Genomic DNA, 17,216 nt, shown 5'->3' with positions numbered 1-17,216 from the left:
GGCCCCACTGCAGTGCCGGCCCAAGAGCAGCACCCCAGCCTCCTCAGGTCTCCACTGCCCTGCCCAGCTGCTTAAACATTTGCTTTCGCATCTGCACGATGACGTCTAAGCTCTCCCTCGTACTGTCCTACTGAACTGGAGTTCTTTTGTGCATGTGTCTGTCTCCCATGCTGGACTGTGTGCTGCTCTGATTCATCTCAGTGCCTTCGGGGAGACCAGAGAATGGAGCCTTGCTGCTCAGCATCCCGAATGACAGGCTGGCCCTGCAAATGCAGACACTAAGAGATAAAACACTGAGGAAATCACCTCAGGAAACAAAGGAGCGCCCAGAAATAAAACATGCATCCAACCGTGTATCCGGCCACCTCTCCCAATGCTGAGCAGCTCTAGAATGTAAGACAGGACCATGAGAAAAGTGCTGTGAGGTGTCTGAACACAGGGGAGCGGAAAAGGCAATGAGAGGTGAATGAAACGCTGCCCTAAACTGAAAAACTACCATCTTGAGTCAGAGGCTGATGACAAAATCCCTACTGAGTGCTTCTAGAAATACTATGGGTTGTCCATATTCTTCCCCTTGAAACAGAATTTTTAAAAAAACCCTGAGACTACTAAATAACCCTTCTTTAGTTTTCTGCTTAGCTTTTAAAGGCAGAAAATTATCTAAGAAAGCAAACATAACAGGTTAACATGGCATAGGTACATCTCAAGAACAAGAGTTTGGAGTGAAAAATTTACAAAAACCACGTTTTTCCTTTCTTGTTCCCAGAGTAGCAGAGCCAAACAGAATTCTTGAGAAAGTGGCAGAGAAGTAAGTGGTCCACAGTATGCTGAACCAGACGTGGCATCGGGGAAACCACCACTCAAGCACACAAGTGGCATTTTGTGATCAAATTTATTTTTTGTTTCAATTTCATTTACTTTGTTTTACTGTAATTTACACAAGAGACTGCCAAGTAAACTAGATATTTTACATTCACCACGCATTCCCTCAAATCTCCACAGTTGTTAGAAAAACATTAGAACCCGTGCACTGGGCATGGATTTCCATGGGCGCCCACACTCCCAACGATGCTACAGATGCCAGTGAGAGTTAAGTCCATTAAAGGAGAGGGCGAGGCTCTTTATTTCACAAAATTAGCAATAGTCTTCCTTGCACCAAACATTTTGCAGACAATGATTATGCTTTGACAACACCTATCTTACAACAGCGCCCAGAGAGTAAACATCAGTCTTGATCCTGAGTACACGGAGGACATATGCAGTGTGGGGTTCGGAGCCAAGGCTAATAGGGCATCATGGTGCGGCAGCGATCCTACACACCCTTGTCTGACTCACTGCCACCACCTCGGTGGAGCCACGGGGTGTGTGGGAAAACGGGGAGCAGGGCGGGCAAGGCTGTCAGCAAATCAGATTACAAATGTGATAGGACTACAGGGGCCGGCGTGTTGCAGGAGGGACGAGGGGTTCAACAAGACAGTTTGTGACGGGAAGGCTTCAACAAGATCACTCTGGCCAAGCTTCCAGGACTGACAGGAGAAAAACTGGATTCGGACAGAGAAAGCTGATAAAAATCTTAACTCAGCTATGGTTCCTTTCTTAAAGAAGGAAGAAGAGAGACGAGGTGGCAGCGGCTGCTAACCAGCATGTTCATGACACTTACTCATGACAGGTTCCAATGGCATCCTACTAGAGAGCACCTACCAGTGGGTGGCACAGCACTGGCTCCTCAGTGTGGCCTCCTAGGCAAGCAGACCAGCCAGCGCTGGATGCTGCAGCTTTAATTCCTCCCTGCTATCTCAAAAAGGCAGTGCCTCCCCCACAGGCTGTATTTTAATATGAAAAGAGCAAAAAAAAAAAAAAAAAAAAAAAAAAAAAAAAAAAGAAAGAAAGAAAGAAAGAAAGAAAGAAAGAAAGAAAGAAAGAAAAAAAAGTCATCACTATCATCTGTATTCTAGCGTGTAAGCTGTGAGGAATCTAGATCATTTGCATAGTTTCCAAGCTCTAATTTCAGAAAACAGTCATTTCAGAAACAAGACTCCATGGAAGTGCTCTACTTCCAAGTTTTCCTACAGCCTACAATGCTATGAATTTCTTCATCAATTTCTTTGTTTGCCTAACAGGAGCCTGAAAATTGTATAGTGTTTATTATAAATCACAAACTGTCATCTCCTTTTTTTTTTGCTAGGTTTGATGTAGAAAAATACTTGAAATTTAAAATACAAAATCCCAATAAAAATCAGAATTTTTTTTTAAGGATTTTTCCCCCCTCAGGGCAAACAAGTAAAAATTGGCCAGTAACTATATTCTTTCCTAATAGACAGTGTCCAATTTGAATTTAAGATAATAACCATCCAGAAATAAATCGTTATAAATACATTCAGAGTTTACATTTCAGATTCATTGGAATACCAAAAGATTTTGAATAAATTTTTCTGTGGGAGTCTGTTTTTGGGACTAAAATAAAAATCTGTAAGAGACTGATTTAAAAGAAAAGTAATAAAAGGCTATATATATATATTGGTCCACAATTTGACATTTATGAAACATACCAGCTAGTATTACATTGCAGTCAATTTGTCCAATAATGGTATTACTCTGATAATTATTAAAATCTGTTCCAGGTATATATATTGAAAATATTTTCTTTTTGCATTCTTGCTGAAGATAGGTACAGTACTTTGGAGAAATTGTACTAATCCTTTCAGTATGTTTGTATGTACATATATACACAAGTGTGTGTATTCTGATCTGTAGCTCTACATGCGTTTTATATACAGCTACAGATATATACACACACAAACATATATACACACGTGGTTGGGAACCTGTGCGTGTGAGTACATCATCACAAGCACACGTCTGGGAAACGTCAACACTGCAAGACACTGGTCAGATTCTTCTTCACTCATCACTGGCTGCACTTGTTCCCCTCACTTGACCTTGATTACGTAACTGTAAGGAAAGTGAGAGACAGGGCAATGTGTTAAAACACAGAGACACACAAAAAATGTCGTTGCGCTACATACATTCTCCAGAAAAGGAAAAAAAACCCCTCAATGTGGCAAAACTTTTGCCAGATAACGTACCCCAACTACTCCATTTTAAGAGTTTATTCTCTTGAAGATTTTGGTCTCACTAATGGCATAACATTTTGTTTCATCAGAGGGAAAATAAATTAATTGCAAGTGGAAATAAGTCACAGAACTTAGAAGAACTTAAAAAAAGTTAACTTAAAAAAATTTTTTTTTTAATGAACATTATATTTAAAGAGCGGGCTCTGGAGGAATCCTAGCAGAGTTCCTTCATTCTTATTTGTACAACTGCTTGTGTTCACACCTGAATACCTTGTTTCTCCCCCGTTCCATAATTGGAGAATAAAGAGCAGGGAGCACAACTGAGGGGGCAGCAAAGAACCAAGTGCTCTTTGAACACCAAGAAGAACAGCAAGTGAGGAGTGTTCGGTCTTGTTCTTTTCCTCAATACACACTGCGGTGCAATAGGAACAACTGGTGGCAGTGGACCATCCCTCTGTGCTTACTCATGCTGGCTTTGGCATGTGGGGTAGATTCTGCAGCTCTTTTTCCCTCGAGGAAAATCTCTTATCTGAGCATATAAATTTGTGTTAGGGAAATAAAGCCATAGTAATGTTTTATAGTAAAAACCAAGGTATATTTAGACATATTAAAGCTAACTGCAAGGGTAACTGAAGATTCAACATGAAGGAAGGCATTGAGATGTTCAGAAAAAATTTCAACCACAATGAATCACTAAGGCTGGCCCTTCTGATATGGGATGAAGGATCTCTGTTTGGTTTGAAATGTTTTTATTTCTTTACTAACCATATATGGTCCTACTGAGAAACAGGTCAATTAACTGGTCATCAACGAAGAATCAGCTGGCTTCTAGGACACTGCGTGATGAATGAGCATGACTGGCAGTTGGTTTCTGGTTCTAACACTAAGAACTAACTGGAGTTTACTAAATTCAACCTGTTCTACAGATAAAACTCTTACAGAATAATAGCTTAGTGTCCCATGTCAATCTTTAAAATATGTACCTCTTTAAATTCTAAAAATTAAACCACATTTAACAGTCTCTGCTCAGCAAGTTAACTACCCGTTAACCAAAGGTATTGGTTTTTAAACATTCTTTTTACCCGGGTCTTCACTTACACAGTTTGATATTGTCTCTGACCCTACAGGGGACTCATCTAGACATCAGCAGCCGACGTGCCTCGGACGGAACCCTTCTTACGCATCTAAACGTAAAATAAAATCATGAGCTGCTGAAATCACAGACTCTAAATTGGGTTAGTAAGTGAGGGCAGAAAAAAGATCCAGAAAAGATTGTGAATGACTGCTGCCTGTTCATAACCACATCCACACTGAGACTGACATTCTGAGGCTTCTCTAGTAATGCTGGTCTAAGGAAAATCCTGTAAGAGGCTTTTCTTACAACAGCACAAAAAATGTGTATCTATTCTTGAATCCAGGAAACAAAAGCCTGCAGACTGATGATATGAAATTATCAAAGACAGCCAAGGGGTAAATGAACTGTTGTTCACTAATACAACGTGAGGAAATGCCCTGACAGTCTGACTTATATTTTCAGGTGTGGCGACCTTTGCTGCTTCTGACGCTAGAGTGTCTGAGAGGAGTTCTTTATGGGAAGTTCATTTAAAAGAGAAAGGACAAAAGGAAGAACAAGTGAGCAGGGGAACGTATGAGAAACAATAAAGGACATAAAGATGCATCAGAAAGGACAGGCATTAGTAACAGTAGACTACAGACGATTAAAAAAAACTCAATGAGAAAATCAGAAAAGAATGGTCAGAAAAGGAACAGATATTGTTAATAAACACATTTCTAGACCTCAACACTTCTCCCCCACCCCCAGAAGTGCCAGTTGTGAACAAATAGGCAGAGAGTTTACCCCCAGTACTTCCTTAGCATCTGAGTCTAACCCGTATTTCTCTTCAGGATTCCAGGTGGGGGTATTCCTGTCATGCCTAAGCTCTCAAGATGCTGCTCCTTTTCTCCAGGGCTAAAACCCCTTTGAAAGAAACCCAAATCTTAAAATATTTTCGAACTAAGAAGAGAATTACAATGTATCAAACTCTATCAACAGGACCTCAAGAAAAGGGGAAATCCCTGGGTGGTGGTGAATACTTATAAGTCATAAGCCTTGTCAAGAGGCAGGTGCTTTCTGGGTAGGTGCTTTGGCCTACTACTGCCCAGAGTCTGAAGATGCTCACAATTCAACTATTAGGGCTCAAAGCAGCAGCAATGTGATGTGGAATAAAGCACTCCCCAATGACCCAAAGCAAAATAACTTAAATGAATTTTACATTACAATGATCAGCAGAGAATGCTGAAACTGCCTTGAAATGTTTTTGAAATATTTAACAAACTCCCATGTATCCCAAACTCTGAACCAACAAAAGATTTCTACCAATGTCATGTGAGAAGTCAATCTGAGCCACGCAGGTACACCAATGACATCTTCTAATAAATGGGGCTTCTATGTAACTACCTGTGTAACTACTTGTCTACCTTATGGACGTGCATGGAGAAGCAAGGAGCTGAACCTGCAGGCCTGCGGCAAGAGATTGGAGAGAGCATCCCCACCTCCTGGTCGGGGCACTCACTGTGTTTATGCTGGGAATACTCTGTGCCCTGAGACTGAGGACCCCGGAGGGAAGGAAGGGTACTCTCCTGAGGGAAGAGGTCACAGCCAAGTTCTGTTCAAGGGGCCCAGAGGTAGGCAGGGTTCAGAGCTCAAACTAGGGAGGGCTCCATCCGTCAGCCTCCAACTATGACCTCTTTTCCTCATGCTATAGACAGTCCTCTTAGCATAAAAAGCAAAAGCAAAAGCAAACCTCCTTCTTCCAAGTTCAAATCAAGAAAAATAAGCATGTTTTGTTTTATCTCAGCACTGGTAAATCTTTTTTTGAAGATACCAAAGTTGTGCCATGAGTTTAGTATCAGAGAATGAGTATCATCATGCTGCCTTCTTTTCTATGTTTAGCTGAGCCTAGCTGTTCAGAGGGGCTGGAGTCAGCTGGCAGGTCTCTGGAGCCTAGACCACCTAGAGGGAGCAGAACGAAGCAAGGCAGGGGAGAAGGGACTAGCACTGGGTAGGAATAGGGGTGTTTTGAGAAGGGCATTCTCAAAGCACTCCTGAAAAGGGAGAGACAGAAGTGGGAGAAGGGGCATGGGGAAAAAAAGGAGGAAGTACCCACGACTTACTCTTGCTTGTTTAAATATCAGGGGCCAGCCTAAAACTAAGGGGGTGAAGGAGAGTCCTCCATGCTTGCAATTCTATCACCACACTTCCAAGATCCAGAACTCAGAATCATACTGTTAATATGAGAAACAGAGGTCAAAGAGACTTCTATTGTCTGGCCTAGAAACCAAACTCCAATTTATAATGTTGTCTCCATGGTAAAACATGTCCCAAATTCCAAAAAATCAACTTAAAAACTTTTGGAACAAAATCCATTCATAAGTTAGAGACTGCCGAAAGTTTACTTTCTGTATAAGATAAGGTTAAAACATTTTATTGCCTTATAAAGAAAATACGTCCTAGTTCTCTCAGAAGGTTTGTATAAAGCTAATTAGAAGCAGATCTGCCGTAATCACCAAAAGTAAGCAATTTTAAACACAGATTCTTTATGATGCCGTGTGCCAGACAAATAGGTTTCCTTCTGTGCCAAAGAACCTGATTTGCTGCCATTCTCCTGTGATTAAGTGGAGGTCCTGCCTCACACACAGGCGTTTGTCAAATACTCCCGCCTGCACGGCTTCCAAAACTGGGACTGCTGGCGGGATTCTGGATGACTGCATGGAAACCACTAGCCTATCCCGGACATTCTTTGGGTTCACTTCCCCCCAGGATGGCCTTACTTTCAACTGAAAAGCAGTGTAGCCCAGAGCAAAAGCAAAACCAGACACTTCTAAGAGGAAGTGGGAAGAATCCATCCCTAGCAGAAAGGGGGCGCTCACAAGATGCAGGGCGGGAACTGGGGTAGGCTTTAACTGTGAAACAGGGCATGCTGATCCCTGGCCCAGGCATTACCTCAGTTCCTGCCTAAAGCTTAAGAAGAGCTAAGGAGGGCAGCCTGGGTGGCTCAGCGGTTTAGTGCAACCTTCAGCCCAGGGTGTGATCCTGGAGACCCAGGATCAAGTCCCACGTTCCTCTGCCTCTCTCCCTGTGTGTCTCTCATGATTAAATAAATAAAATCTTAAAAAAAAAAAAAAATGAAGAGCTAAGGATTCAGTGCTAGCTGTGGGAGGGAAGCTGTGACAATATGGCTAGGCTTCTCTACCTAAGAGGGAAGTAGGACTTACAGTACTAGCATCAGTAACTGAACGGTGACAACAAAATGAGCCAAAGGCTATTTAGTCTGATAAACTGAGTGCCTAAAAGGACTATGAACCAGGTACCATCACAGAGAACTAATGTGTGACAAAGAATATGAAACCACTGGGCATTTAACAGGTAACCAACTCTACATCAGTAAAGCTCTAGGCTACTTTCATAGAAGCTGCTCAAGAAAAGAGAATGAGAACATGTGAAGGGATGTTAGTGTCTAAGAAGCCTGATTTTGAGGAGGGTAATTATTTAAAAAAAAGCTTTTAAAGACCCTCTTCTTATTCCTAAGTCTACACTTACTATAAGCATGCACACAGTTTTAGAAAGGAGAAATGAGAGAATTCCCACAAATGGCGAAGTCTTACTGTCTCTAGTTCTTTCTGAGTTTCATCCTCCATTCTCCTAATGTCTTCCATTGTCAGATCGATCCATTTGTCAATCCAACAAAAAAGTTGGCGATGAAAGTTTGTAAATATCCTTTTTTCTTGCTATTAAAACAAAGAAGAAAAGTAGTGTAAGACAGCAAAAATCTAAGGTTAATAACATATTAACTTTCTACATTCCAATAACCCATGCAATCTACATATATTTGGTTTGAAAAGATCACTTTGTCAATTAGTGTACATCTTAGTTCCATCCCATTATCATTCTGTAAAACAAAAAAAAAAAAAAAGAAAAACCTCCCTGTGAAATGTGAAACAATCTTTTCTTTGCAAAGGTAGCACAATTTATTAGGAACTGAAAAAAATGTGGCGCACACATTCTATTCCAACATAAACTCCTGCTAGATCTGGTTTATTTTTACTTTTTTTCTAAATCTCAGTGACCAAAGGTCAACTCGATTTCTTCTACTATAAAACTATACACAGTCATTCCTAATGTCTCTGCAATTCAAAGGAATACTGAGGTTGAATATGATGTGTACTGAAACAAAAGAATCTGGAGTTCTATGGAATAAGATGCTTACTTAAATCAAGAATTATTACATACTCTCCATCAATTTTTATACTCCCATCTTACTGTCACTATATATATACACACATATACATAACCATGTACATAAATGAGTGGTTTTAATTGCTGCATTATTTAAATTTTACTAAACTTTCCCCAAAAGAGAGAAAAGACACTAAACAGTAAGTACTTTAATACTTTTGGACAATCTTCAAATCTAAAATTTTTTTCCATGAACAGAAGGGACTTCATCAATTACACGTGTGACGAACTAGATTGTTAATCTATTACTATGATCCAAGAGGAAGGAAGGAAGCCAATATTTACAGAGTGCCTACCGTGGGCCAGCTGCAAGCAGGCCCAAGAGTAATCACAGTTTCCAGAACATTAGGACCCTTTTAAAAAAAATGTCAGAGCAGTTCCAGCTTAAAAGTAGAAAAGTTATGGTGGAACAGACATGAGCAGTTGTGGGTTCAGAGATGTCCCACAGGGGCTTCTTTATAATGACAACAGAAAAAACAGTCACATTACAGGAGAAGGAGACACCGAAGAAACCCTCCATATTTCCTATGTGTTTACAACATGCGTATCCATTTCTACAGCTCTTTCTAGATCAAACTGTCCATGTTACTTTCACTTTAATAAAGAAGACATAAAAAAAAAGTAATCAGAATCTGGATCCTCAGGTTCTGCCGCCCTAGGTTCAGAATATAACTATTCTCAGTAAGGACTTCTAAAGAAAACAAAGGGTTAAAGTTTATGTCAAGAGAGGAATGCGTGGAGGGGGTGAGTGGGTGACCAGCTGGGCTTCCTTCAGCAAGGAAGGCCTGGCCTCTCCCTCCAGCCAATGCCAGGATACCAGGTCCTCTGGGGGACATGCTGTATATGGAAAGGGCTCTCTACGGAACAGCTGGGCAAACCATTGGGAAAGCACTTTGAACAAAAAACTCCTATGCTCTTCTCAAAAGAAAGCCCTTTAAAACCTGCTGGCATCTGTCTTTGCTGTTTCTAGGGAGAAAAAAAAGAAAGGCAGAGAGGAATTATACAGGGACAATAACTTTTACCTAATAAATGAGAAAAAGCAATGGTAACAAAATCTCCCATTAATAAGCTACCTAAATTTAAGTCACTGCATTTTGAACAGCCTTTACCTTCTGAATGAAGTTTTCTACTTTGCTTTGCAGTCCCCACCACTTGAATTTGATGGTCACCAGCTTATAGGCACACATCTGAGGACAGTCAGGGTTGTTGGCCAGCTCCTTCTAGATGAAGAAAATTGAAAAGGAGAAATCGTGACTTTAAATATTTATGTTCTGATGAAAACTGACTGCCGTGTAACGACATCACAGACATACATGAGGAAAAGTACAATCTCATATGCGTTTAATTCGGGTATTTGGAAATTCAAAATCATTTTAGCAAGAGCAGTGGTATTCCCCTGCTACAAACCCTCCTTCCACAGACTAAGTTACTTCCTGGCTCTACAGTTTAATAGGTGCATTGTTCGGCCTTACATTACACTGTTCAGATTTCATATTAAATACCAAATGCTATCCCCATCGCATCAACAAGCTTGGATACGTCAGGGTTCTCCTAACACCATTAGCACACTCCCACCATGGATGTGTTGACGCACACTGAAGAGCAAAGTGTAGTGGTTGTCTGTGTCTTCTGTGTCTTCTAACACTGGCACGGGGAGTGGTAGTGTTTTTTAACTGAAGTGTTTTCCCTGCAAGGGAGATCTGAAAAGGGATGCAACAAGCAGCAGAAACCATCTCCAATGACTGAGTGTTTGAAGGCAGTCCCATGCATCCAGACTTGAATTTCTACAAATGATCCTACCTCATAGTCTAAATGGCAGAGTCGGAATCAAACCAAGAGATGTTATGGTAAAAAAAAAAGGGGGGGCGGGGGGAGGGAGAGAGGTTGAGGGCTATCTGGATTAAAAGAGACTAAAGAAGTAAAATATGTCTATAATGTCCTTTCAGAAAACAATATTAAAAAACAATTAGAATTTGGAACACCTCAGATTACATCAACCTAGGTTCAGCCAAAAAACTTTTAAACACACATTTGTGTACAGAGAGGGGGAGAGGGAAGGAGAAAAGAGAAGAGGGGGACAGTGAAACACTAACAACTGGTAAATCCAGGAGGAGGTGGCTTGTTCTATTCTTTCATTTTTTTTTTTTGGCTAACTTTGAAATTTTCATTTGTAACAACTGGGCAGGGGGTTGTGACTGATGGTATTACTGTCCATTTCTGTGAAACTTAATATAGTTTCTGCCTTGGGAAGTTCAGTGTACTACACCATATTTATTTTGGAGGAAGGGTTAAGGAGGGGGTGAGCCAGGAGCTTCACATGGGTCGTCTAAGGTGCATGCGCAGGAGACTGAAACCCTCCTGGGCTGACCCAGGATGGGCTCATGCCAGTGAGCAAAAGCAGACATGGGCTTGCCTCTGGAGCTTATGGTTGCATGCAAAGCAGGTACATATCAAAGGATCACGGACCATGGAAGCAGACTGCAGGCAGGATCTGGGGAAAGGGCCATTCTGTAAACTCTCAGCCCCAGGGCTGGTGTACTTAGAAGATGAAAGCTACCTCTCAGGACCCTTGTGGGGACTCAGCAAAAACAGTGTGAGCTTCTTGCTTAATACATACTACTTCCTGCTCTCCTTTATTCTTTCATAGAGCAGGAATTACCAGTTTGAATTTGCAGAACAATTTTAAATAAAACTATTCAGAAGAGTACAAAGTCATGTGCAACACTATGGGGGTATTTTTTAGAAAAGATTATCTTTAAAAAAATAAAGCTAAATAAATAAAATAATTAAAAATAAATAAATAAATAAAGATTTCTAACAAGGGTTCTTCCCCCTTCTTCACCACTGTTCTCAGTTTCAGTGCACACTCGACACTGAAATGCCAGCATCAGTCACACTGTGTGCCACCATCCCTTCTTATCAGCTGCAACTGATTCGCACATTCTCCTTTTAGTGAGTTGTTTGTGGCAAATATTCATTCCATTCAGCCATATTCACATATTCAAATATTCAATGTACATTCAAAAAATGAATTTCTAGATTGTATTCTAAAACCTCAAAATTATTCATTTGTGCAATCATAGCATGAGACCACATTTCCCCCCAAATCCTCAATAATTTCAAGTGAATTCTAAAGACAGGACAGATGAAAAAATTATTGGTATTATTAATGACTTCAAGTTCTATAGAGTCCTATATGATTGATCAACTTTTCTCAGAATATCTCTTCTGCCGTAACATTTCATCCTATTAATGAGCTAGTACGTGGATTAATCAATGGGGTACCACCATAAGCATTTAAATGAAAACATTATATATACCACAAACTGTCCTTGTGCAGGTTGAGTTCTATGGCAACCCAAGAACTTGGTTAGCTGAGCTCTATTTTCCCTCCCATAAAACAGAGTACTAACATTAAAATTCAGCATGGATGTGTACGTACACAGCCACAAATACACAATCCCATACGAACAAGTGTAACTCAGTAAGTATTAACAGGGTGCCATTTAGGGATGCTTGGGTAGCTCAGCAGTTGAGCATCTGCCTTCGGCTCAGGGTGTGATCCTGGCATCCTGGGGATCAAGTCCCACATCGGGCTCCCTGCAAAGAGCCTGCTTCTCCCTCTATGTCTCTGCCTCTCTCTTTCTGTGTCTCTCATGAATAAATAAATAAAACCTTAACAAAAAAAGGGGGTGCTATTTACAACCCTATCTGTGCTAGGTGTTGTAAGAGAACAGAAAAGTGGCTAGTAGAGAGAAGAGAGTAATTACATGTGTATAAATAACAATTAAACTACTATCCTTGGTGCTAATGATCTCTACCAGAAGGGATACCCTTCTGTTGCTATGGCCTTGGCCTGAAACATTTGCAATTCCCCCTCCCTCTCCCTGACCTGCAGCCCCATGCACTTCAGCTGGGCTTCCTACTGATTGGAAGTAGCCAGTCAGCCTTCCACAGGACACAACTAGCTTCTGAGTGCCCAGTCTCACTGAAATTTTCATAAGACTTGTCTTTCAGATTTTTTTCAATAAGCCATGAGCCAGTGTTGAGGTACTCTCTAATCCAGTGTCACTGAAAACTTTCATATGAAACACAATTTGTGTATGTGAAAAATACAGTTCTTAAAATTATAAGATACGCCTGCTAAATAGTAGTGTTGGACTAGGAGTAAGGGCACATGGGCTGCAGTTCCCACTATGCAAAATAACTTCTTATGTAAGGTGGGTAGGATCCTTAACCTCTCTGGGTCTTACTTCTCTGTCAGTAAAAGGAAAAGCTGGGCTCAACTTTTTATCCTCCACCAAAGTGATACTAAAAGCAAGGATGAGTGAACTTAGTTCATCCAAGGTCAGGGATGGCCCAGGGCTACAGGTGGTATAAGTACATGTCCTTGACATGTGATGGCTTGTCTTAGTATTTCCTTTAATTTTGCACTTTATTCTATAATGGGCTTAGTGCAACATCCTCCTGCCCATGCACTTAGACTAAATTTCCTTCCCTGGTGGAGAACCTCTGATACACCACTGATTAGCCCTAGGATACCTTCCAGATGGAACATTCTATGGTCCTATTAATTATGGGCTGCTGATAGCTTTGCTCTGAAACTCCAAATCACTGGACACCTTGTGCTAAACAAAAACCCTGGGCATTTCCAGAATACCTAGTCCCCAGAATTCTACCATTTTATAAAAACAGCAGGATGAAGCATGGTTCTAATTAAAGAATAAGATAAATGTAATATAAATATGCCCATACCACACCTGGACTCCAAGAGTAGAGCATACATACATGACTTCAAAAATTACCTAAGTTTGTTTCTCACATTCTTTCTAGTGACTCTGGCAGTCTGTTCAAATCAATTAAGGTAATACTGGTAATTTATAAACTAACACTGATCTATAAAATTTAGTTTAAGTGATGGGTCAAAATGAACCTGTTCTCTGAACCATCTTCCCAAGATCCCAAATGTATACTCTAGTCTCACTGGCTTTTTGTTTTCCATGCAACTTACAAGTAATTATTAAAAAAAATTCAAGGAATATGTACCAATTAAAAAACAAGCAAATGAAGAGCCTGCTGCCTTTATTTCTTGGCCCAGTTCTCTACAGTATCGACACCTCACAGCATGAGGCACAGAGGTGACTTACAGAAACATAATCTCAAATAACCATTGGAGAAAGCTGAGACCACAGAAGCTATGTATTTTTTCTTCAAATATTAATATATATGTGATATTTAAGATTTCACTCAGTTCTGCTTCTCCCTCTGCCTATGTCTCTGCCCGGGCTGCCTCAAGAATAAATAAATAAAATCTTAAAAAAAAGATTTAATTCAGTTCATAAAATGACTCATGCAATTCGCCTTTTAATTTGAGCTATGTATGGCCTTAAGACTAGTGGTTAAAATAAAATATGGCTTAAAAATTCTCCACACTTTGGGGCTGGCTTGGTCAGAAGAGTGTGTGACTCTTGGTCTTTATTTAGGATGTGGAGTTTGAGCCCCATGTTGGGTGTGGAAATCATTTAAATAAACTTTTTTTTTAAGATTTATTTATTTATGAGAGAGAGAGAGAGAGAGGCAGAGACACAGGAGGAGGGAGGAGAGAGAGAGAGAGAGAGAGAGAGAGAGAGAGAGAGAGAGAGAGGGAGGCAGAGACACAGGAGGAGGGAGAAGCAGGCTCCATGCCGGGAGCCCGACGCGGGACTCGATCCCGGGACTCCAGGATCGCGCCCTGGGCCAAAGGCAGGCGCCAAACCGCTGAGCCACCCAGGGATCCCCTAACTAAACTTTAAATAGAATGCCTAGATGTGATTAAGTAAAAGGTGAGACAATACTTTTGGCACCACCTTCTTGGGGTAGAATCTGACCCCAAATCATTACAGTCTTAAAGCTGTTCATTTTCTATGTATACCACATATCCTTTAAGCTGGTAATCCCACTGTCAGAAATGTATCCCAGTTCATCAGGTAAGGAAACAACACTATAGGTTTATTCATAATTGCAAAAATGTGGACTTAATGGTGAAGTACTTTGTAAGCCTTCCAAACAATGGGCTACTATGCATACAGCCATTAAAACCCAGGTTTTCAAAGAATGCCTAATCATGTAAAAAAAAAAAAAAAAGGCATAATATGAAAAGAAACAGGTATCTATCTGTGCATGGTATAAACACTTATTAACAAAACTACATAAAAATCAGGAAATATCCCTAATAGCAAAAATTAAGTGGTGACACTGTAATTGGTTTTTACTTCCTCTGTGTACAATTCTTTTTTTTTTTTTTAAGTTTTTTATTTATTCATGAGAGACAGAGAGACAGACAGACAGGCAAAGACACAGGCAGAGGGAGAAGCAGGCTCCATGTAGGGAGCCCGACATGGGACTCGATCCTGAGTCCCCAGGATCAGGTCCCGGGCTGAAAGCGGCATTAAACTACTGAGCCACCCAGGCTGCCCCAATTCTTTATTTTCAAAACCTAACAAACATATATCATTTTATAATCAGAAAAAGTCCATATATTTCAGAAATACATGACAGAAGTTTTTGCCCTAAGCTGAGTATTTTAGGACAAAGAATTACTTTGCCTTAAATTATCTGGGTACTACTTCACATCTTCATTCTTCTTTGACTGTGAAGAATCTAAATGTTCTCCTGCTTCTTTTCATTTTGATGTTTAAAAAAAGCTAAACAAGATCAAGCTAAAAGCTAAATTAAGATCTTAAATACATACCTTTAGTCTACTCCATACTATATTTTCCTAATCTTAAACTTCTGAAGTAAAAGTGAGCTACATGTGCCTAGCATAAAATATGAAATACTCTTAAGTTATCAGATTCTTGTGAAAAAATGTGTAACTTTAAAAATGTGAACAATCTCAATGGGGCAAGTATTTGGGACTCCACATTCGGAGGAATGTTCTAGGATCCAAAGAACCCAAAGGAGTTTCAACTTGTCTGCCCAGCTCTCAGGAAGCTCAATGGGGCAGAGCAAAGCTTCTTCTCTAGCCTTAAACAATACAAATCTTTTCATCTTTTCCTGCTCTTTCCTTTTAATCAGGTAAAAAAAAAAAAAAAAAAAACCCAGGTAAATAAAGCCAAAATCCAAATTCGGATCATTCATACATAATTCCACCGTAACCCAAACTTAACATTCCCTAACCTAAAGCAAAACAGGATTCACTCTTTTCTATATCTTGAAGTAAATACAATTTGGCTGATAAATAGGAGTTGCACAGAGATTAAAGCATGAAAATTTAAAAGAAAAACTGAAAATAAAAGGTAAAAGCTGGATGGTCACCAAAAGACAAGAACAATTAAGAGTTTTATAAAATGAAAACCCTGAGCTAACCGAAGAACCCCAAATTATGACTCATCTCTACATAATTTAAATTTCATCTGTAAAAGAGCAAGCACAAGCTAGTTGCAAAAACGTTTCCAAAATTGTATTTAGTTCTATGTATTCACTGAATTCCTTACATTTCATGTTTCTAACCATAAATGAAACCCCCATTCTCAAATTGTGTTTTTAATTTAACAACGCATATTAGGTTACTCTGAGGTATGTGGATTAGGCCTGAGGGAGAGTAATGTATACTGGAGCCACGCAACAGAACTAAACAAAACACAGTGTGTTTGACTGTAATGGTGAGCAATCAGGCCACGTTATCCACAAGAACTAGTTTCTTGTATCTGTGACAAACAAATATAAACAAATGTAAAAGACAATTAGAAAAAAAACAAAACAAAACGAACCCAAAGGCATTTTGGAAACACATTTTCTGAAAACGTGGTCCTCTTGTAGTTCCACGCTACACGTTAAATCCACACACTTTCCTACTTAAAATGCGTTGGGATGAAGATGGAATTGGTATGTGCTACAGTTAATCAGAGTTAATACTTTGGAAGGACACAGCAGTTTCTAGTAGGCTCACACTGCCTCCATATTTTCATTTGTCAATTTTAGGCAATCTGAATGCTCAATTTCAGCTGTTGATTTCATAATGTAAGTTTCCAATCCAGATTTCACTAAGAAAGTTAAAAATAAATGCACTGCTGGGGCTGTTGCCAGTGCATGCATCAGTAAATATCAACAGAAGATTACAGAATATATGTGAAGTATGTGTACAAAAATTTCAAGCAAAACCCGAATTCCCCACTCAGCCATACCATTCCCTCAATTTTGTTTAGATTTTGGTAGCCATTTGGACAGATCTATAGTGGTACACGGCATGTCCAACATTTGGATGCTTTTTTGTTTTGTTTTGTTTTGTTTTGTTTTGTTTAAAGCAGTTAACTTGAATCCAGCAAATACTTAACTAAGCCTCTCTCCTCCTAGGAACAAACCTTTGTGCTCGCCAGTGCCCCATATTAAGTAGGTCAGACACAGAGCCTATGGCTGAAAACCCAGTAACAGGGGACAAAGGAGGTGGGGGGAGGAAGACTGGGTGAACACATAACCCACTACTCTGATGTGAGACACACAAAGTACCACGAGAAAGGTCACCAAATAAGGACTTCAGTAGGATTCAGAGGTGGAAGATTCCTATCTGACTGGGCAAATAGGAAATGTTAAATGGAGTAAGTAAATGTGAAATCAAAGTTCAAAAGATTAAACCAATCATAGGTTAAACTAATTTCATGAAAATAGGCAAAATAAAAATAAGACAGGAAAGCTTATGTCCTGTGGCAGGATAATCAGTCACATTTTCCATGTCTCCAAACTTCATATTTTTGTAGCTCACACCCATTTTACTAATCAGAACTATGACCTATGTGCTTCATGCTTGTGTCCAATTACTCCAGGAATGACACTATGTACAAGTGAAACCACAGGTTCACCCTTCAGAT

The 17,216-nt window shown here is 40.0% G+C and overlaps 1 protein-coding gene across 2 annotated transcripts in view; it reads right to left on the bottom strand.

Annotated features, from left to right (window-relative positions):
• Positions 1-873: 873 nt before the first annotated feature.
• PITPNB (phosphatidylinositol transfer protein beta) overlaps positions 874-17,216 on the bottom strand; it is a 64,611-nt gene continuing 48,268 nt past the window's right edge. The window contains exons 9-12 of one of the 2 annotated variants that reach the window (XM_055322354.1): positions 9,480-9,590; positions 7,740-7,862; positions 4,173-4,258; positions 874-2,952 (exon numbers count right to left, since the gene is read on the bottom strand). In XM_055322354.1, coding sequence (XP_055178329.1) covers positions 4,211-4,258; positions 7,740-7,862; positions 9,480-9,590 — 282 coding nt within the window. In that variant the 3' untranslated portion in view covers positions 874-2,952; positions 4,173-4,210. The remainder of the gene's footprint in view (positions 2,953-4,172; positions 4,259-7,739; positions 7,863-9,479; positions 9,591-17,216) is intronic. The other variant, XM_055322353.1, reaches the window with a different exon arrangement.

The sequence above is a fragment of the Nyctereutes procyonoides genome, unplaced genomic scaffold (assembly GCF_905146905.1).
Source record: "Nyctereutes procyonoides isolate TBG_1078 unplaced genomic scaffold, NYPRO_anot_genome, whole genome shotgun sequence".
Lineage (NCBI taxonomy): Eukaryota > Metazoa > Chordata > Mammalia > Carnivora > Canidae > Nyctereutes > Nyctereutes procyonoides.
This window is presented reverse-complemented; position numbering and strand designations above follow the sequence as displayed.